The sequence below is a fragment of the Odontesthes bonariensis genome, chromosome 6 (genome assembly GCF_027942865.1).
Source record: "Odontesthes bonariensis isolate fOdoBon6 chromosome 6, fOdoBon6.hap1, whole genome shotgun sequence".
Lineage (NCBI taxonomy): Eukaryota > Metazoa > Chordata > Actinopteri > Atheriniformes > Atherinopsidae > Odontesthes > Odontesthes bonariensis.
The window spans coordinates 1,357,251-1,379,070 of NC_134511.1; the positions used below are offsets into that span (position 1 = coordinate 1,357,251).

General features: G+C 46.6%; 1 protein-coding gene across 1 annotated transcript; it reads right to left on the bottom strand.

Moving 5' to 3' along the window:
- Window positions 1–1,541: 1,541 nt before the first annotated feature.
- Window positions 1,542–19,985, bottom strand: qsox2 (quiescin Q6 sulfhydryl oxidase 2). Its single transcript, XM_075466999.1, has 12 exons — window positions 19,437–19,985; window positions 12,490–12,590; window positions 12,357–12,405; window positions 11,685–11,790; window positions 11,522–11,612; window positions 10,175–10,320; window positions 9,867–10,004; window positions 9,648–9,777; window positions 9,337–9,459; window positions 8,378–8,528; window positions 8,071–8,259; window positions 1,542–4,251 (listed from the first exon to the last, which is right to left on the bottom strand). The coding sequence occupies exons 1-12, from the start codon at window positions 19,669–19,671 to the stop codon at window positions 3,755–3,757; spliced, it is 1,956 nt and encodes a 651-aa protein (XP_075323114.1). The 5' UTR covers window positions 19,672–19,985; the 3' UTR covers window positions 1,542–3,754.
- Window positions 19,986–21,820: the final 1,835 nt, after the last annotated feature.

Below are 21,820 nucleotides of genomic sequence, written 5' to 3' on the forward strand. Positions count from 1 at the left end.
CCAGTTCACCTCTACCTCCAGCTTCTCCTTTCACCAGAGCAGGAAGAGTTACATTACCCAGGCCATGATAGCCCAATGTGGACCTCACCGTTGTTGGGTACCTCTTCAAGGAAAACTACCCTCCTCTGTCCTAGTTCCTTACGCACTTATTGTTTCCTCCACCACTGGCACCCTCTATATTTTCATTACCCCCTACCCGAACCAGGGTTTGCATCCCCACCCCGCTGTGACTGGTGTGCAGTTGGTGAGAGGCTGAGGTATCTGACTTATCGCAAAAATCTTATCAATTCCCATCCCTAGGTCTGGTACATGGTTTTAAAAACTAACATTTCCACTCTTGGAACACTTGGTCTGCACTTTTGGACAGAACTTCAAAAATTTGTTTTAGGGTTCAGACTTGGTTTCATGGTCCAAATTAGAACCGGGTTTAGGTTCAGGTCATGGTTACCTCATGTGACTGAGGGTCCGACACACCACCCAGGTGCTAACATATATAGAGGCTCTGGTTGCTGTTACCTCATCAGGACCTTTTCTTGTATAATTTAAATGACTTTCTGTAAATTGTGTACAGTTTTTAAATAAAATGAGTTCATTGCTGACCTGGGTGAGACCAGCAGTCCTCAAAGGGACCAAAGCCGGGTTCTGATTGGGCAGGATATAACTTGAATACTGGTTGAAGCGAGGGTTTGGGTCAGTGCAATATCCCAAAAAGGATAAAGGATAGCTATTCAAACTAGGGATGCAGCGCTACCACTTTTTTTCAAACCGATACGATACCTATACTTGGATCTGAGTACTTGCCGATACCTTCTACGACTACAAAAAAAAAACACAATGAATTGGAAGACAGGTTTCGGTTTCACTAGCCTAACCGCACTGTTCCTGATTAGCTCGACATCTCCCCGAGCCGCCAATCTAAAAAAATACAACAAAAATGACAACCTCTGATCGCGGTCTTCATGCAATAAATTGGTATCGGTTAACTTTAACAAGTAAAAGTATATTAGAATAGTATCGGCCCTATACCAGTATCGGTATCTGTTTATCCCTAATTCAAACTTACAAGCCTGGGTCAGAGCCTGGTTCTGGTTCTGATGGCCACCCTTCCTGGTTCTGGTCCTCAGGCACGCTCAGGACGGGAGACTGGACTGAAGACAAGTTTCGGTGCAATCTGTTGGTTTCCTTAGCTAGGAAACTGTTTTTGAATTGGCTCTATATGAACGAATTGGATTATTTTATGAATAATTACGATTACAATTAACTGAATTCCAATTGGCTTGAATTGGACTTTATTATCTAAGTGCCTTGAGATGACATTTGTTGTATTTGGCGCTCTATAAATAAAAATGAATTGAATTGAATCTGGAGCAGGACACCGATGAAGACAGCTGTCTGCGTCAAGGACAAAACAAAAGTTAAAGGGAACAAGATTTAACCCGTTTGATTCTTTGTTTTACCAAAAGTTAGACGTGAACTTACGTCTGGACGTCTGCTGGATGAGCGTCCGGTCGCCTTTCCTTAAAAAGTCATGTGACAAAAAGCTGCGGCAACACGATTTTATTCACGTTATTTACAAGACTTCAAATAATTAATCAGAAAAATACAATCTGAGTGAAACACTGAGAAGAGGCAGAGACATTTCAACGAGTCACAGCTGTGTTTACCTGCAAAGACACAACACACCTGGCGGCACTCAAACACAAAACACAAACTAATATTCAAACAAATACAGTTAAAACGACAAATATATATCAAACTGATCACTGTTGTTCAATAAATAAACTTGAAAATAAATGACTTTAACCTTTAACCTCTGAGGAGCTGTTGGTTTCACCATGATGAGGCTCAGGTAACCATCAGGTGGCGCCAAAGAGCCAGTCACAGAGCGGTGTTTCATCAACAGTTCTTCAGGATGGGTCCATTTCCTCCGACTCTAAAATTAAATACTGAACCGTGACCCAAACCTAAAGTCTAAACCTGACCCTAGTTCTACAAACTGGTCCTCACAAAGATAGGAACACATGTAAACATGGGCAAACACACAGAAGGGGGCGGGACCTAAGAGGACAGGTGTGTCGTCTTTCAGCAGGTAAAACATTTGGCACAAAGTGAGCTCCGGGTTTGGGTTCTGCTGGTTCAGAGTCCAGAGAATCCAGTCCAGAGAGTCCAGTCCAGAGAGTCCAGTCCAGAGAATCCAGTCCAGATTCCAGTCCAGAGTCCAGTCCAGAGTCCAGTCCAGAGAGTCCAGTCCAGAGTCCAGAGAGTCCAGTCCAGAGAGTCTAGTCCAGAGTCCAGTCCAGAGAGTCCAGTCCAGAGTCCAGAGAGTCCAGTCCAGAGAGTCCAGTCCAGAGTCCAGTCCAGAGAGTCTAGTCCAGAGTCCAGTCCAGAGAGTCCAGTCCAGAGAGTCTAGTCCAGAGTCCAGTCCAGAGAGTCCAGTCCAGAGTCCAGAGAGTCCAGTCCAGAGAGTCCAGTCCAGAGTCCAGTCCAGAGAGTCTAGTCCAGAGTCCAGTCCAGAGAGTCCAGTCCAGAGTCCAGTCCAGAGAGTCTAGTCCAGAGTCCAGTCCAGAGAGTCCAGTCCAGAGTCCAGAGAGTCCAGTCCAGAGAGTCTAGTCCAGAGTCCAGTCCAGAGTCCAGTCCAGAGTCCAGTCCAGAGAGTCCAGTCCAGAGTCCAGAGAGTCCAGTCCAGAGAGTCTAGTCCAGAGTCCAGTCCAGAGAGTCTAGTCCAGAGTCCAGTCCAGAGAGTCCAGTCCAGAGTCCAGAGAGTCCAGTCCAGAGAGTCCAGTCCAGAGTCCAGTCCAGAGAGTCTAGTCCAGAGTCCAGTCCAGAGAGTCCAGTCCAGAGAGTCCAGTCCAGTCCAGTCCAGAGAGTCCAGTCCAGAGAGTCCAGTCCAGAGTCCAGTCCCGAGGGGCCAGAGTCCAGTCCAGAGAGTCCAGTCCAGAGTCCAGTCCCGAGGGGCCAGAGTCCAGTCCAGAGAGTCCAGTCCAGAGTCCAGTCCCGAGGGGCCAGAGTCCGGGCCAGAGTCCAGTCCAGAATCCAGAGGGGCCAGAGTCCAGTACCGGTCTAACATGTATTTAAAAACTAACCTCATCACAGGATCCTGTGTAGAGTCTAAAAAGTAAAAATAAATAAATCCAGAGGGCAGGTTCCTTAAGTCCAGAATGAGTGCAGTTCTGGTTCGGTTCTGGTTCGGTTCTGGGCTTGTGTGGCATGCAAAACAGATTATTTCTGCAGACTTCTGTTTCCTTGTTTTAAAGGAGAACTGCGGTATTTTCAACATTAAGCCTCTTTTCTGAGTCGTCTGCAATGTTTTAGAACCCCCCTCACCGCTTTTTTGATGTTTACTGCGGACGTTTATGGTGCTTTTACGGACCTTTTTGGACATGCGCATGACTTGCCGTTCTGAAGCAGGTTGAGAAGAATCAAAATTAGGCAAATACCGGAGACAGCAGTAAACATCAAAAAAGCGGTGAGGGGGGTTCTAAAACATTGCAGACGACTCAGAAAAAAGAGGCTTAATGTTGAAAATACCGCAGTTCCCCTTTAATGTTAAAATGAAGAGAAAAAAAAAATAAAAATCAATGAAACGGAACCGTTTTGGTGCTGTTGGTCCACGCCGGGTTAAACCGGCATCAGAACCACCTGAGCTCTGCGTCCTCGCTAAGCGAAGATAACCGGCCCGTTGTGGTGGTTCTGAACCTCCACGTCAGCCCTGAACCCGCCCCCCCAGCAGGAACCGGTCGGATCCTGACCCGGGTCAGACGTGGAGGCGCGAGTGCCGGAGCTTCCACCTCCTGGACCGGACTCTGAAGAAGAAGAAGAGGAGCATGAGGAAGAGGCAGGAGCAGACGTACAGAACCACACACAGACTCATGTCCACGCTGTTGAAGCCCACTCCCAGAATCCACACGCCGCCACCGCCACCCAGGACCTCCTTCTGCTCGGCCCTAGGAGCCGGCTGTCCGGGTCGGGGCTCCGGTTGCTCCTCGGGCGCCTCCTTCGCTCCTCCGGCTGTTCGGAGCTCCGCCCGCGGTTGGCCGGTTGGAACCTGATCGGGGGGCGGAGCCTGGAGGCGTGGGGGGGTCAGGGAGTATCTGGGGGACAGGTTGGAGGCGCCGTAGTGGCGTCGGAGGAACTGCAGCAGGTTGGCGTGGTTCCACACGTGGACGCCGTTCTTCTCCTCGTGGCAGGAGGGGCAGAGCGAGGGGCTCGGCCACGGAGCTTTGGGGAAGAGGGGGTCATCGCTCAGAGAGCCTGGAGGAGAAGAAGAAGAAGAAGAACGGCCGTCAGCTTCAGAATCATAGATATGTATAGAACCATAGATATGTATAGAACCATAGATATGTGTAGAATCATAGATATGTATAGAACCATAGATGTGTGTAGAATCATAGATATGTGTAGAATCATAGATATGTATAGAATCATAGATATGTGTAGAATCATAGATATGTATAGAATCATAGATATGTGTAGAATCATAGATATGTGTAGAATCATAGATATGTGTAGAATCATAGATATGTGTAGAATCATAGATATGTATAGAATCATAGATATGTATAGAACCATAGATATGTATAGAATCATAGATATGTATAGAATCATAGATATGTGTAGAATCATAGATATGTGTAGAATCATAGATATGTATAGAATCATAGATATGTGTAGAATCATAGATATGTGTAGAATCATAGATATGTATAGAACCATAGATATGTATAGAACCATAGATATGTATAGAATCATAGATATGTATAGAACCATAGATATGTATAGAACCATAGATATGTGTAGAATCATAGATATGTATAGAACCATAGATATGTATAGAACCATAGATATGTATAGAACCATAGATATGTATAGAATCATAGATATGTATAGAATCATAGATATGTATTGAGAATGAGGAGTTGTTGTCATAGTACAGAGCCCCGCCCCTATCCGCCATGTTGGCAGGATGCTAGCGTGAAAACGCCATTCTCTCCGTTCGTTTACAGTGTACGCGTGTGTTTTTAAATCAGTAAGTTTAAACAGTACGGAATTGCAAGAACATGCCTGGAAATCACTGCTGTGTGAAGAACTGTTCCAGTACCTCACATAATACGTTTGGGAAACATAGGAACAACGAAATACATTTTTTTAGGTTTCCTAAATGGATGCAGCATCAGGGAGAGCAGGCGTCTGACCTGACGAGGAGACGCCGGGTTGTACTAAACACCAGATTTTATTTGGCGTAAAATTAACTTTGAACTCCGCGTGAGGAAGCATTTAAAAAAAACAAAAAACATATTTAAGCTAATTTGATTATTTTTTTGTTTAATGAGTGGACAAAAAGCGCTGTTTGTGGTACATATAAGAAGTAATTCAATTAGCTGCTTTTTCAGCTCCCGAGAGGTACAGACGTTGAGAATTAAATGTGTCATTGGGCTAAAATCAAATGACAACTAAATACCTAAACATAAGCTTTAGCATACATCAAAACATTGGAAACGTTTGTGTACATCTCGTTAATCTAGTGTTTACGAAACAAGTCGAAACAAGTTTTAACTTGTAAGTAGGAACTTACACCAAAGACAAGATAATTGACTATGGCTACGTGCCCACGACAACGCTCTGAAGCATAAACGCAGATGTCCGTTTTTTTCCTCCACAATTTATCTGCGTTCTCACGAGCGTCTTGGGGTGGATATCTGTCTACCCATGGGAACAGGGAAAACGTATAAAACTCGCAGTTTGCCGATGTAGTATGCACGCCCCGGACGTAGGTGGCAGTAGCAACAATACCTTTGGTATTGTTATATGAGTTATATTGTTATATATTAATAAATATGAGAAATGCCTGTTTTGTGGCTACTTCCTCCGCGTCAGTTGGAAGAAAATGGCGAAGCGCGGCGGCAACAACAGTACGCCTTCAAACTTTGTTTGGACAGATGATGAGGTCCAGTTGCTCCTGAACACAACACTGAACTACAAAGCCAGGAAGGCGGTGGATAATGTGGATTGGGAGAGTGTCCAAAATAAATATAGTGAGATATGGGAGTCGTTCATGGAGAACTACCCACTTAACGTGTGCAAAAAACGCACTTCTGCGTTTTGAACTGTTCCTACGGCGACGAGAGGTTGGATCGTTTTCAAGATCTCCACTCTGGAGGGCGTTTGCGTTTTCTCCGTTTTGAACTCCTAAAAACGCCGTCGCCGTGTGCAAGATAGGCACATCTGTCGAAATGTTCTGCGTTTATCTGTCGTTACCGTTGTCGTGGGCACGTAGCCTCAGTCCATATGTGTGCACGGAGGTAACTGGTCCAGGTCTCTGTGCCATTCTGCTGCAGGGAGCTCGTAAGGATCAATATTTTGGATGCTCCAGGGCTTCTCCAAATACCGCTGCTTTGCGCTTGTAATAAGCTTGTCCCTGTAAGGTCCCTTTTCTTTCGCCTTATCTTTCTGCATTGCTTTGCTTTCTTTCTTTTTTGTATTCGTCTCTGTCCTGCCAAAATGACAAATGCGGGAAGATATCTGGAATATATAGGCGCGCCTCCGTTAAGTTCTGATGGCGTTGCCCCAGGCAACCAATAGCGTCTCATGCCAACATGGCCGACCGGAGTCACGTGACTCCTCATTCTCAATAGAAGGGCTAGATGTCTCGTCCGCGTTGCTGGGTAATGGACTGGAACGTCCGCAGATGGCGGCCATCTTACCACAGGCAGCTCTCTCGTTGTGTTGATGGTGAAACATTCAAACATTCAAGACATAACTTGCTTAATTCTCAAACGTCTAGGTTAGTATAAACATCAAAGTAGTAAGCTAATTATCACACTACAGACGAAGTCCATATTTATTTTTTTTTAAATAAAAACGTAAATATTTCACGTTTATTTGCCCCATGACTCAGCTTTATTTATCCCTTGGGATGACTCCCTCAGGGAAATTCAAGTCCCCAGTAGCTCCAAACACACACATAGGATCTCTATAAATCTAAACACAGTATAATATAGAATAATTAATATAATATATAATTAATATAGAATAATCTAAAACAAAGTGTAAAAAAGAATATAGGCTATACAAGATATACAAAGTAAAGAGAGTTAAATAAAATAAGTTATGGCACTATGGTTGAGTTATTGCCCATGTTGCACTACACTTGTGTTAATTACACATTGTATGCACATAGTCTGACCATAAATAGATCAGATATTTCACAGTAGTGACGTGAATTATTGCACAGATGACCGAATAAATAAAATATCGCACAGGGTCTTTTAGTATGTAAAACAGTGTAAAATGGTGGAGATTTCTGCGAGATAAGAGTAATAGCGTCAGAGCAGATCACTTACCGTAACTATGGTTACCTCAGGTTTGACTGTCTCCCGGACATCTCACCCTGTGGTAAGATGGCCGACTTGTGCGGACGTTCTAAACTCAGACGTAACACATCTAGCCATTCTATACATATCTATGGTTCTATACATATCTATGATTCTACACATATCTATGATTCTACACATATCTATGGATCTATACATATCTATGATTCTATACATATCTATGGTTCTATACATATCTATGGATCTATACATATCTATGGTTCTATACATATCTATGATTCTACACATATCTATGATTCTATACATATCTATGGTTCTATACATATCTATGATTCTACACATATCTATGGTTCTACACATATCTATGATTCTATACATATCTATGGTTCTATACATATCTATGGATCTATACATATCTATGGTTCTATACATATCTATGATTCTACACATATCTATGATTCTATACATATCTATGGTTCTATACATATCTATGATTCTATACATATCTATGGTTCTATACATATCTATGATTCTATACATATCTATGGTTCTATACATATCTATGATTCTATACATATCTATGGTTCTATACATATCTATGATTCTATACATATCTATGATTCTATACATATCTATGATTCTATACATATCTATGATTCTATACATATCTATGGTTCTATACATATCTATGTTCAGAACGTTCAGACCCAGAGAAGCGGGTTTCGGTGCGTTTCCGTACCGGCCAGCCTGGCGTTGACCCGGTTGTGTTGGTTCCACAACCACACGATCTGCTGCTCGCGGCTCTTCACGCCGTCCATGCTGGCGGCCGCCGCCTTCTCAAAGTGGCGACCGCACTCCTCACAGCCGAAGAACGTCCGGATGTAGCGCCGCATCACCTGCAGCACCGGCGCCGCCTCGCCCTCCAGACCTGCGTCCGAAAAATAACAAACACGACTCAGCGTTTCCCTCAGGTTCAGGTTGTTTGTCCACCGTTAAAACCGTTAAAAAACGCCGTGATGACCACACGGAGCAGCGGCTCTACGTACCCGTGTTGTCCAGAACGGTGGGCGTGGCCTCATGCTGGACGGTCAGGACGTGAAACAGAGTCCAGAGGGAACACGGGTAACCCCGGAGCCCCGCCCTGCTGCCCTGGCAGCCGACCCAGCGGAGCTCCGAACCTAGGAACACGCCTGAGATCTGCACAGGAAACAGGAAGTTAGAGAGGAACTAGGGTCCTGCTGGTGTTAGGGGAGGGACCGGAGAGGAACTAGGGACCGGAGAGGAACTAGGGACCGGAGAGGAACTAGAGACTGGAGAGGAACTAGGGTCCTGGAGAGGAACTAGAGACTGGAGAGGAACTAGGGTCCTGGAGAGGAACTAGGGTCCTGGAGAGGAACTAGAGACTGGAGAGGAACTAGGGTCCTGGAGAGGAACTAGGGTCCTGGAGAGGAACTAGAGACTGGAGAGGAACTAGAGACCGGAGAGGAACTAGGGACAGGAGAGGAACTAGAGACAGGAGAGGAACTAGAGACCGGAGAGGAACTAGGGACCGGAGAGGAACTAGAGACAGGAGAGGAACTAGAGACTGGAGAGGAACTAGAGACTGGAGAGGAACTAGAGACCGGAGAGGAACTAGGGTCCTGGAGAGGAACTAGGGACAGGAGAGGAACTAGAGACAGGAGAGGAACTAGAGACTGGAGAGGAACTAGAGACCGGAGAGGAACTAGGGACAGGAGAGGAACTAGAGACTGGAGAGGAACTAGGGACCGGAGAGGAACTAGGGACCGGAGAGGAACTAGGGACCGGAGAGGAACTAGAGACTGGAGAGGAACTAGGGACCGGAGAGGAACTAGGGTCCTGGAGAGGAACTAGGGTCCTGGAGAGGAACTAGGGTCCTGGAGAGGAACTAGGGTCCTGGAGAGGAACTAGAGACAGGAGAGGAACTAGGGTCTTAGGGAACTAGGTTCCCTAGGGTCCGGTCAGAATCAGGTTCTGGCGGTCTCACCCTCATCTTGTTGTCCACCAGGTCCAGGACGGCCTGGTAGGGGATTCGCTGTAGCGGCAGACTGAGCAGCCAATCAGAGAGCGTCTCCATCAGCTTCACCACCGAGCCTCCGCCCGGATACAGCTGCAGGTGCACGGAGAAAAGGCCGGTTTACCGATTCATTAAAGGATATTAAATAAGACTTTATTTAGACGACTTTATGCAGTTTAACATTCATAACTCTGCGTTTATTCTTTTATCTTCCATCTCGTGCTTATTTCACTAAACATTTTTACCGTATTTGTGCTTTTCGTCTTTTCATTTTCTGTTACCTTGGCAACCAAAGTGACAAAGTCCTTGAAGACCTTTAGCTCCTCCCCCTCCAGCGTGCTGTGGGCGGCGAGCTCGACTCTCAGCAGGTAGTGAAGCGCCGACTCCAGATCGGCCGAGTACACCTTGGACCTGCGGAGACGCACAGGTTACCGCTGGTGTTCATAGCCGAGCCGATCAAGAACCAGAACCAGATCCAGATCCAGAACCGAGACTCTGACCTGTCGAAGTCCCTCCACGGTTCTGAGGCCCGCTGGTCCGCCATCGCCGTGGCGTGAGCCGCCGAGGAACCGCTGCTGCGCTGGACACCCGGCAGCGTCCTCAGCAGGGAGGAGAAGAAGAAACGAAGCCTCTTCTCACTGCAGGAGAAGAAGAAGAAGAAGAAAGGAGGAAGGAGGAAGAAAACATGGAGGTCAAACAGGAGGAGAAGAAAGGAGAGAAGAAGGATTAAAGAGGAGAAGAAGAAGAGGACAGAGAATTAGATGTGTATCCTCTGACCCATGCAGGGCGTTTACTCGCTGGAACTCACCTGTGCAGGTGAGCGTGCGTCCCGTTGGGCTGCAGCAGGTAGATGGAAGGGAAGGCTGCCATCCTCAGAGCGTCCAGCAGGGGGAGCTCAGAGCTCAGAGTTCTCTTTACCTGCACACCTGAGTACAGCAGCAGGTCCAGGATCACCTGACACACACACACACACACACACACAGGTTACTGTAAAACAGTGGTTCCCAAACTGTGGTACGCGTACCCCCAGGGGTACACAACGTGACGTAGGGGGTACATGAAAAAAAATGGATAAAAACATGGTTTGCAAAGAGCCTGATTACATTTTTAAACCGGCATATACTGGAGTACCTGTTCACAGTGCCAAAAACACAAGATACTGCCATGCATAGATAGGCTATCCTCTAGTGGTCAGTGAATTAATTGCACGACCGAAAGGCTAGCCCCGAGGCTAACCGCCAAAAATGGATAAATGGCTAAAAAGGATAAATTGCCCTTCCAGAGGGACATCATCTGCTACCACAAGTCAGCCCACAGTAAAAGGTGCACTTTCCACGTTATTCTTCACCTTCAACGTCTACCGTTGACCCTGATGCTAGCGATGCACCTGTGGCTGGCCAAGCTAACAACCTCGTCAAAAAGGCGAAAATGTGCCACCACGTACTTGTGTGAGAGTGGATTCTCAGCCCTAACAATTATGAAAACAAAATGGAGAGCGAGACTTTGTGTGGAGGATGATTTAAGACTCAGAATTTCTGAAATTCAGCCCAATATTGCAGACTTATAGACAGATTCATAACTGAATGTGTTCTAGAAAATGTAGAAATGTTTGGTCGATTCATTTTTTCAAAAGTGAACTGGTGTTGCTCACTGAAAATGCTGGTAGAAATGAACCTATTTGGTGTGAATAAAATAATAATTTAAGTGATTTCTGATGTGTTAAGTGCTGTGATGGTGGTGGGGGGGCTTACAGAATGTGTGTGCAGGAGTAGGGGGGTACATGGCTGGAGGTCAGATGTCTGAAGGGGTACGTGGCTGTGGAAAGTTTGGGAAACACTGCTGTAAAACATCACCAGCTACACCTTATCCCAGGTTCTGGACCGTCTGATCGGTCCTGAACCGTCTGATCGGTCCTGAACCTTCTGATCGGTCCTGAACCGTCTGATCGGTTCTGAACCGTCTGATCGGTTCTGAACCGTCTGATCGGTCCTGAACCTTCTAATCGGTTCTGAACCGTCTGATCGGTCCTGAACCGTCTGATCGGTTCTGAACCGTCTGATTGGTCCTGAACCGTCTGATCGGTTCTGAACCGTCTGATCGGTTCTGAACCGTCTGATCGGTCCTGAACCGTCTGATCGGTTTTGGACCGGCTCACCTCCCGTCCCACGTAGGAGTCTGGTTCCTCCACGATGATGGCGGTGTAGTGATCCGACGGTTGGCCCAGCAGGGGGAGCACCTCAGCAGAACTGCACACACACACAGTTCAGCAGGGCAACACAGTTCTGAGGAGGTTATGGTTCTGGTTCAGGTGCCGGTACCTGTACGGCTCCAGGGGAGGGCAGCGATGGGGGCGGTCCATCCTGGTGTGGTTCTGCAGGATGTTCACCATCAGCTGGCGGACGGACTGGATCTCCCGGTCTGCACCTGAACATGTGATCCTGTATTCACTTTCAGCTGTGTCGGGGTTAGGGGGTTAGGGTAAAGGTTGGGGTTAAGGTTGGTGTTAAGGTTAGGGGGTTGGGGTTAAGGTTGGTGTTAAGGTTAGGGTTAAGGTTGGTGTTAAGGTTAGGGTTAAGGCTAGGATTAGGGGGTTGGGGTTAAGGTCGGGGTTAAGGTTAGGGGGTTAGGGTTAAGGTTGGGGTTAAGGCTAGGATTAGGGGGTTGGGGTTAAGGTCGGGGTTAGGGGGTTAGGGTTAAGGTTGGGGTTAAGGTTAGGGGGTTAGGGTTAAGGTTGGGGTTAAGGCTAGGATTAGGGGGTTGGGGTTAAGGTCGGGGTTAGGGGGTTAGGGGGTTAGGGTTAAGGTTGGTGTTAAGGTTAGGGGGTTGGGGTTAAGGCTAGGATTAGGGGGTTAGGGTTAAGGTTGGGGTTAAGGCTAGGATTAGGGGGTTGGGGTTAGGGTTAGGGGGTTAGGGTTAGGGTTAAGGTTAACACTAACCCCAACACCATCTGAATGCTGCAGGGAACAGAAGCCTTAAACGGCGAGCCTCACCTCTGTAGGACGTCCCTCGGTCTGTCGGCGGACCGTGAGCCCGAAAGTACTGCAGACAGAAACAGCAGCAGGTTATCACGCCTGGCCCCCAGCACACCTGCCCACACAGGTGAGACGCAGCCGTGGAACCTACCTTTAGGGTTGGGTAGAACTTAATGCTGTAGTCTTTACAGACGTCGAAGTTTTCCTCCTGAGCGCAGTCCACCACGGCGACGCCGATGGCGTCCTGCCAGTCTGAGCCAAACAAACACATTCTGTTACACTTCAACATGTTACTAACCGATTTAAGAACTGGTTTAAGACTTATTTATCTGATAGAGTCCAGTTTGTTTTTGTAAATGAATAATCTTCCTCACACACCAGAGTAAATCATGGCGTTCCTCAGGGTTCTGTGCTTGGACCGATGACCGAGCTCCATCATATCTTAAAGATCTCACAGTTGGATATTTTCCTAACAGAGCACTTTGCTCCCAGACTGCAGGTTTATTTGAGGTTCAGAGTTTCTAAAAGCAGAATGGGAGGCAGAGCCTTCAGTTATCAGGCCCCTCTCTGTGGAACCAGCTGTCAGTTAGGGGCTGGTGGTTGGGGGGGTGAACGCATTGTGTTAATGGGGGTCCCCATGGGGATACAGAAACAAAGGTGGGTGTGAGCCGGTGGACTGATTCCCCGGAGACTCAGATGGGGACAGATGGACTCTAAAGTTCCCACAGGCTGTTCGCTGGGTTTCACGCCTGCGTTTGTGATGGCGTGTCCATAACTGAGGTGTGTTTGTGTCTCTGGGTCTGACCTTTTCAGGGCTTCAGCTGCTGCTCTGCGGACAGTTTAATGAATAACTTTTTGCAGGTTTTCCTACAAACACAGTTTGTGTCCCGACTGTTATCAGGAACAGATGCAGCAGCTGTTTCTGCTCTCACAATCTGTTCAGTTTTCACTCCCAAACACACTCAGGTTCAGCTTTTCACTACAAAAAGCATTAAATGAGAAACTGAGTCCGTCTCAAACGTCTCAATAAGAGCTCAGAAAATGGTGTTAAATTTAATACCCAGTAGTATGATGACACTTTTATCTTATTCGATTTTGTTGTTTTTTATTGCTTTCACTGTTCTTTTATTGTTTTAATTTGTTTTTACTTCTTCTTCTCTTTATTACCTGCTGTAAAGCACTTTGGTACATCGTAAGGATTGTCTGTAAAGGGCTGTATAAATAAAGTACATTTACATTTATTGAACTCAACAAACCTTGAAAGAGATGATGCGATAAATCTGGTAAAAGCAGTCAGAAAGCTTCTGTAAGTTTAAGCATTTATCAGAAACTCTTACCAGTCAGAGGTCTGACCACCACAGCATCCAGTCTGGTAAACTGGTTTAAGTCTATCAGGTGGGTTAAACCAGGTGGGTTAAACCAGGTGGGTTAAACCAGGTGGGTTAAGGGCTGCAAACTGACAGCAGGTCCGTTAGTTCATCGTTTCTGTTCACACTAAAAACATGGAAACAGCTGCTGCTTCTCAGTAAACATGACCTCTGACCCTGTTAACCGGCCACCTGTTAGCTAACCAGCTCTAACCAGCTCTATGTACCAGCTAATCAACTCTAACTAATAGCCAACCAGCTCTAACAAGCTCTAAGTACCAGCTAACCAACTCTAACTAATAGCTAACCAGCTCTAACCAGCAGCTAACAAACTCTAACCAGCTAACCAACTCTAACCAGCTCTAACTAACAGCTAACCAGCTCTAACCAGCAGCTAACAAACTCTAACCAGCTAACCAACTCTAATCAGCTCTAAGTACCAGCTAACAAACTCTAACTAATAGCTAACCAGCTCTAACCAGCAGCTAACCAACTATAATCAGCTCTAACTAGCAGCTGACCCACTCCAACCAGTTCTAACTAATAGCTAACGAGCTCTAACCAGCAGCTAACCAACTATAATCAGCTCTAACTAGCAGCTGACCCACTCCAACCAGTTCTAACTAATAGCTAACCAACTCTGACCAGCAGCTAACCAGCAGCTAACTAGCTATGCCCAGCAGCTAACTAGCAGCTAACAACAGGTTCTGTTGCTGTGGATGTGTTCTGGTTCCTCTTTGAGGAACCGGTTGGATGTTTTCATGTTTCCTGGAGTCCCAACACACTGCTAACCTGAACCTTCAGCCGGTTAATGACCTGCTAACCTGAGCCTTCAGCGGGTTAATGACCTGCTAACCTGAACCTTCAGCCGGTTAATGACCTGCTAACCTGAACCTTCAGCCGGTTAATGACCTGCTAACCTGAGCCTTCAGCGGGTTAATGACCTGCTAACCTGAACCTTCAGCCGGTTAATGACCTGCTAACCTGAGCCTTCAGCCGGTTAATGACCTGCTAACCTGAGCCTTCAGCCGGTTAATGACCTGCTAACCTGAACCTTCAGCCGGTTAATGACCTGCTAACCTGAACCTTCAGCCGGTTAATGACCTGCTAACCTGAACCTTCAGCCGGTTAATGACCTGCTAACCTGAGCCTTCAGCCGGTTAATGACCTGCTAACCTGAACCTTCAGCGGGTTAATGACCTGCTAACCTGAACCTTCAGCGGGTTAATGACCTGCTAACCTGAACCTTCAGCGGGTTAATGACCTGCTAACCTGAGCCTTCAGCGGGTTAATGACCTGCTAACCTGAGCCTTCAGCCGGTTAATGACCTGCTAACCTGAACCTTCAGCCGGTTAATGACCTGCTAACCTGAGCCTTCAGCGGGTTAATGACCTGCTAACCTGAACCTTCAGCCGGTTAATGACCTGCTAACCTGAACCTTCAGCCGGTTAATGACCTGCTAACATGAACCTTCAGCCGGTTAATGACCTGCTAACCTGAACCTTCAGCCGGTTAATGACCTGCTAACCTGAACCTTCAGCCGGTTAATGACCTGCTAACCTGAACCTTCAGCGGGTTAATGACCTGCTAACCTGAACCTTCAACCGGTTAATGACCTGCTAACCTGAACCTTCAGCCGGTTAATGACCTGCTAACCTGAACCTTCAGCCGGTTAATGACCTGCTAACCTGAACCTTCAGCGGGTTAATGACCTGCTAACCTGAACCTTCAGCGGGTTAATGACCTGCTAACCTGAACCTTCAGCCGGTTAATGACCTGCTAACCTGAACCTTCAGCGGGTTAATGACCTGCTAACCTGAACCTTCAGCGGGTTAATGACCTGCTAACCTGAACCTTCAGCTGGTTAATGACCTGCTAACCTGAACCTTCAGCGGGTTAATGACCTGCTAACCTGAACCTTCAGCCGGTTAATGACCTGCTAACCTGAACCTTCAGCGGGTTAATGACCTGCTAACCTGAACCTTCAGCCTGTTAATGACCTGCTAACCTGAACCTTCAGCCGGTTAATGACCTGCTAACCTGAACCTTCAGCCGGTTAATGACCTACTAACCTGAACCTTCAGCGGGTTAATGACCTGCTAACCTGAACCTTCAGCCGGTTAATGACCTGCTAACCTGAACCTTCAGCCGGTTAATGACCTGCTAACCTGAACCTTCAGCGGGTTAATGACCTGCTAACCTGAACCTTCAGCAGGTTAATGACCTGCTAACCTGAACCTTCAGCCGGTTAATGACCTGCTAACCTGAGCCTTCAGCCGGTTAATGACCTGCTAACCTGAACCTTCAGCGGGTTAATGACCTGCTAACCTGAACCTTCAGCAGGTTAATGACCTGCTAACCTGAACCTTCAGCCGGTTAATGACCTGCTAACCTGAACCTTCAGCCGGTTAATGACCTGCTAACCTGAACCTTCAGCGGGTTAATGACCTGCTAACCTGAACCTTCAGCCGGTTAATGACCTGCTAACCTGAACCTTCAGCCGGTTAATGACCTGCTAACCTGAACCTTCAGCCTGTTAATGACCTGCTAACCTGAACCTTCAGCCGGTTAATGACCTGCTAACCTGAACCTTCAGCGGGTTAATGACCTGCTAACCTGAACCTTCAGCGGGTTAATGACCTGCTAACCTGAACCTTCAGCGGGTTAATGACCTGCTAACCTGAACCTTCAGCGGGTTAATGACCTGCTAACCTGAACCTTCAGCCGGTTAATGACCTGCTAACCTGAACCTTCAGCCGGTTAATGACCTGCTAACCTGAACCTTCAGCAGGTTAATGACCTGCTAACCTGAACCTTCAGCCGGTTAATGACCTGCTAACCTGAACCTTCAGCCGGTTAATGACCTGCTAACCTGAACCTTCAGCGGGTTAATGACCTGCTAACCTGAACCTTCAGCCGGTTAATGACCTGCTAACCTGAACATTCAGCGGGTTAATGACCTGCTAACCTGAACCTTCAGCGGGTTAATGACCTGCTAACCTGAACCTTCAGCGGGTTAATGACCTGCTAACCTGAACCTTCAGCCGGTTAATGACCTGCTAACCTGAACCTTCAGCGGGTTAATGACCTGCTAACCTGAGCCTTCAGCGGGTTAATGACCTGCTAACCTGAGCCTTCAGCCGGTTAATGACCTGCTAACCTGAGCCTTCAGCGGGTTAATGACCTGCTAACCTGAACCTTCAGCGGGTTAATGACCTGCTAACCTGAACCTTCAGCCGGTTAATGACCTGCTAACCTGAGCCTTCAGCGGGTTAATGACCTGCTAACCTGAGCCTTCAGCGGGTTAATGACCTGCTAACCTGAACCTTCAGCCGGTTAATGACCTGCTAACCTGAACCTTCAGCCGGTTAATGACCTGCTAACCTGAACCTTCAGCCGGTTAATGACCTGCTAACCTGAGCCTTCAGCGGGTTAATGACCTGCTAACCTGAACCTTCAGCGGGTTAATGACCTGCTAACCTGAACCTTCAGCGGGTTAATGACCTGCTAACCTGAACCTTCAGCCGGTTAATGACCTGCTAACCTGAACCTTCAGCCGGTTAATGACCTGCTAACCTGAACCTTCAGCGGGTTAATGACCTGCTAACCTGAACCTTCAGCGGGTTAATGACCTGCTAACCTGAACCTTCAGCTGGTTAATGACCTGCTAACCTGAACCTTCAGCGGGTTAATGACCTGCTAACCTGAACCTTCAGCCGGTTAATGACCTGCTAACCTGAACCTTCAGCCGGTTAATGACCTGCTAACCTGAACCTTCAGCCTGTTAATGACCTGCTAACCTGAACCTTCAGCCGGTTAATGACCTGCTAACCTGAACCTTCAGCCGGTTAATGACCTGCTAACCTGAGCCTTCAGCCGGTTAATGACCTGCTAACCTGAACCTTCAGCCGGTTAATGACCTGCTAACCTGAACCTTCAGCCGGTTAATGACCTGCTAACCTGAACCTTCAGCCGGTTAATGACCTGCTAACCTGAACCTTCAGCCGGTTAATGACCTGCTAACCTGAACCTTCAGCGGGTTAATGACCTGCTAACCTGAACCTTCAGCCGGTTAATGACCTGCTAACCTGAACCTTCAGCGGGTTAATGACCTGCTAACCTGAACCTTCAGCCGGTTAATGACCTGCTAACCTGAACATTCAGCGGGTTAATGACCTGCTAACCTGAACATTCAGCGGGTTAATGACCTGCTAACCTGAACCTTCAGCGGGTTAATGACCTGCTAACCTGAACCTTCAGCGGGTTAATGACCTGCTAACCTCAACCTTCAGCGGGTTAATGACCTGCTAACCTGAACATTCAGCCGGTTAATGACCTGCTAACCTCAACCTTCAGCGGGTTAATGACCTGCTAACCTGAACCTTCAGCGGGTTAATGACCTGCTAACCTGAGCCTTCAGCGGGTTAATGACCTGCTAACCTCAACCTTCAGCCGGTTAATGACCTGCTAACCTGAACCTTCAGCGGGTTAATGACCTGCTAACCTGAACCTTCAGCGGGTTAATGACCTGCTAACCTGAACCTTCAGCGGGTTAATGACCTGCTAACCTGAGCCTTCAGCCGGTTAATGACCTGCTAACCTGAACCTTCAGCGGGTTAATGACCTGCTAACCTGAACCTTCAGCCGGTTAATGACCTGCTAACCTGAACCTTCAGCGGGTTAATGACCTGCTAACCTGAACCTTCAGCCGGTTAATGATCTGCTAACCTGAACATTCAGCGGGTTAATGACCTGCTAACCTGAACATTCAGCGGGTTAATGACCTGCTAACCTGAACCTTCAGCGGGTTAATGACCTGCTAACCTGAACCTTCAGCGGGTTAATGACCTGCTAACCTCAACCTTCAGCGGGTTAATGACCTGCTAACCTGAACATTCAGCCGGTTAATGACCTGCTAACCTGAGCCTTCAGCGGGTTAATGACCTGCTAACCTGAGCCTTCAGCCGGTTAATGACCTGCTAACCTGAGCCTTCAGCCGGTTAATGACCTGCTAACCTGAGCCTTCAGCCGGTTAATGACCTGCTAACCTGAGCCTTCAGCCGGTTAATGACCTGCTAACCTGAGCCTTCAGCGGGTTAATGACCTGCTAACCTGAACCTTCAGCCGGTTAATGACCTGCTAACCTGAGCCTTCAGCGGGTTAATGACCTGCTAACCTGAGCCTTCAGCGGGTTAATGACCTGCTAACCTGAACCTTCAGCCGGTTAATGACCTGCTAACCTGAACCTTCAGCCGGTTAATGACCTGCTAACCTGAACCTTCAGCGGGTTAATGACCTGCTAACCTGAGCCTTCAGCGGGTTAATGACCTGCTAACCTGAACCTTCAGCGGGTTAATGACACTTAGGACGTGGCCGGCTTTGGTTAATATCTCTCTAGCTGGTTTAACTCACAGAGGAACAGAATCATTCTGAACTTCGCTGAAAACAATGCTACTTTAAAGCTTCCTCACACCCGCCTCCATGTGAACTGTACCCAGTAAAGTTGTGATTTTACTAAAAAATTACGTTTGAACTCTGGTTATATTGATGCCGAACTGACGCCGGGGTCCAATATAATCTGTGTAAAACACCAGATTATAATAAAAGATCGGGTGCAATCTTAATTTTTGACGGAAATGACATAATTAGCCTTATTTTGAATGGAATCTGGTTTCGCGGCGCACGGATCGGGACGGATATGTGCCGAACCGAACCTCAGTTGGAGCGGTACCTTTGACGTCCTGAGCCAGAGCCTTCCATGTGCTGGAGTACTGGATGCAGTGGCCACACCAGGAGGAGTAGAACTGCACCAGCCAAGCCGAAGAAGAGTTAGTGATGGTGGGTTTAAAGCTGCTGCCGCTCAGGATCACCAGCGGGTCCTCCTCCGTGTACAGCCGGGCTGCCCCCCCCAGGGACCGGGGGACGAGCCAGACGACGGCTGCCGCCAGGAACCAGAACCGGACCATCCCAAAATAAATGTGCGCGGGGAGACACCGACTGTGACCGGTCAAAAAACTGGAGAGTTTCTGCCGAAACCGAGGTGGGGAAGCCGGGGAGACATGAGCGCAGCGGCCCGCTGACCGAGAGCGTGTTTTCTGCGGAGATGTCTCACTCTGACCCGCTTCCCAGGAACCAAAAACGGCACAAACTGATGAGTTGCAGTCAGTTCAAAGTTACTATGTTTTAGCCAAAGAGGCTCTTCTTGCTCTTCTTGCTCTTCTTGCTCTTCTTCTTCTTCTGCTTCTTCTTCTTCTTCTTCTTCTTCTGCTGCTGCTTCTTCTTCTTCTTGTAATTTATTGGCGGTTAGCATCCGTAATGTTGCATTACCTCCACCAACGGTACAATTATGTAACTGCGGGTGTGGAGCGTCGACGAAGGAGTGACAAAATAAAATAAAAAATAAATAAATAAATAGACAAATAAATAAACAATTCACTAAATAAAAAATAAACTAAATCCTTTCAATGAGCTGCAGTCAGTTCAAAGTTATTATGTTATAAACAGGGGCGAGGCTAGGCTATTTTTAGTGGTGCCAAGGCACCCCCTGGCTCAGCACATTTTTTAAATATTATATTATGCAAAAACACTTCTTTTTTTTTTGCTCAAGGATGCATTATTTTAGTAACCATTTCATTTATTTTCTAGCATTTGTTTTTGTTTTAACTCTTTACTCCCAAAATAAATGTTGAGTTATCTTCAATATTTGTCTCAGGCTCTCTGTTATCCCTGTCGAGCCACAAAGTCTTTTGAAATGAAGAGGTCAAAAGCTCCTGTTGGCTGTTCCCAAATCCAGGCTAAAGACGAGAGGTGAGCCTTCTCTGTGGCAGCACCCAGACCGTGGAACAGCCTCCCGTTGTCTGTTAGATCCTCTCAGTCTTTAGGCCAGTTCAAATCTGGACTGAAAACGCATCTCTTTTCCCTGGCCTTCCATAGCTGAAATGGAGTTCACCTTGGCTTGCTACTTTTATTGTTATTGTTACTGTTATTGTTATTTTATTGCTAATTTTATTTTTATCTGTGATGAAAGTCATTCTTATTGATTTTATTGATGACTCTCTCGTGATGCAGTTGCTGTTGTGAAGCACTTTGGTCAGCTGAGGCTGTTTTAATGTGCTATAGAAATAAACTTTGAATTGAATTGAATTGAAAATTGAATGTTGTAGGGGAAAACACTACTCAAAGCAAAACTAATACGGCTCCACAATTTATAAATGTACTAGTTCGCCTCAATTAGTGAGAAATAATGTGCCTCTGTGAGCACTGGGGGCTGGGCCCCCCTAAAGACCAGATCCTAAAATCGCCCCTGGTTATAGCCAAAGAGGCTACCTGCTTCAAACCTCTGAGATATTTTAACCTACAATAAGTAATTATCACTAATCTCTGTGTTAAAAGTGTTGACTGATTAAAAGAATCCAAATTCTCACATAGTGGGCTTCCGTAGAGCAACTCTATCTCTTACTTAATTTATAATTTAACAATCTTACACAGAGGAACTGGTAGAAAGACTAAGAAATAAAAAATAAATGGATAAACAGATACAATGTATTTACATATTGGTTGTCTTTTTGTTGTGTTTTTTCATTTTCTTTTTTTTTTTTGTTTAAACCGCGTAGTGATTCATCTGTTTTAATAAAACAGCTTTGTAAGAAAAACGTAACTTACGTTGACGTTGACGTAGCAGCAGTGTTGCGCTCACGAACTCAGACCTTTATGTTTTACGGGTTTAAACGGTCAATAAAAATGCTTTCCGAGGTCTTTAAATCATACAATAACGCATTAAAGTATTTAAAATACCGGTTTCACATATAAAGCAGTAAAAATTGGTTAAATTTGAAGCGTGGCAAACTAAAACGAGGTAAACTGAAAGAATTTCAGATAGTTGGTGAGTAAACAACAATGAGGGCGCCAGTTTGTTTGAAAGATGAGCGGAAAACAGACACAATGAGTCCGCTGAACAGTTGGTTAACATTAAAACATTAGTTCGGATGTTTTAATGTTCGCTTCAGAGTTCAGAAGGTTGTTGCCGCTTCGAATCATCACGGCTGGACGCAGCCGGCTTCCGTACTCGCGTTGCGCCGTTGTTCCGCTTCTTGTTGCCATAGAAACCGTTCGGCA

Bases quoted from the DNA above. Each gene is read 5' to 3' on its own strand.
- qsox2 (XM_075466999.1), bottom strand. From the start codon at position 19,671: ATGGTCCGGTTCTGGTTCCTGGCGGCAGCCGTCGTCTGGCTCGTCCCC. The intron at 11,613-11,684 runs GTACCGGCACCT...GTGTGTGTGCAG, and splicing joins CCTCCCCTGGAGCCGTACAG to TTCTGCTGAGGTGCTCCCCC. The intron at 4,252-8,070 runs GTACGGAAACGC...CTTCTCCTCCAG, and splicing joins GGTCAACGCCAGGCTGGCCG to GCTCTCTGAGCGATGACCCC.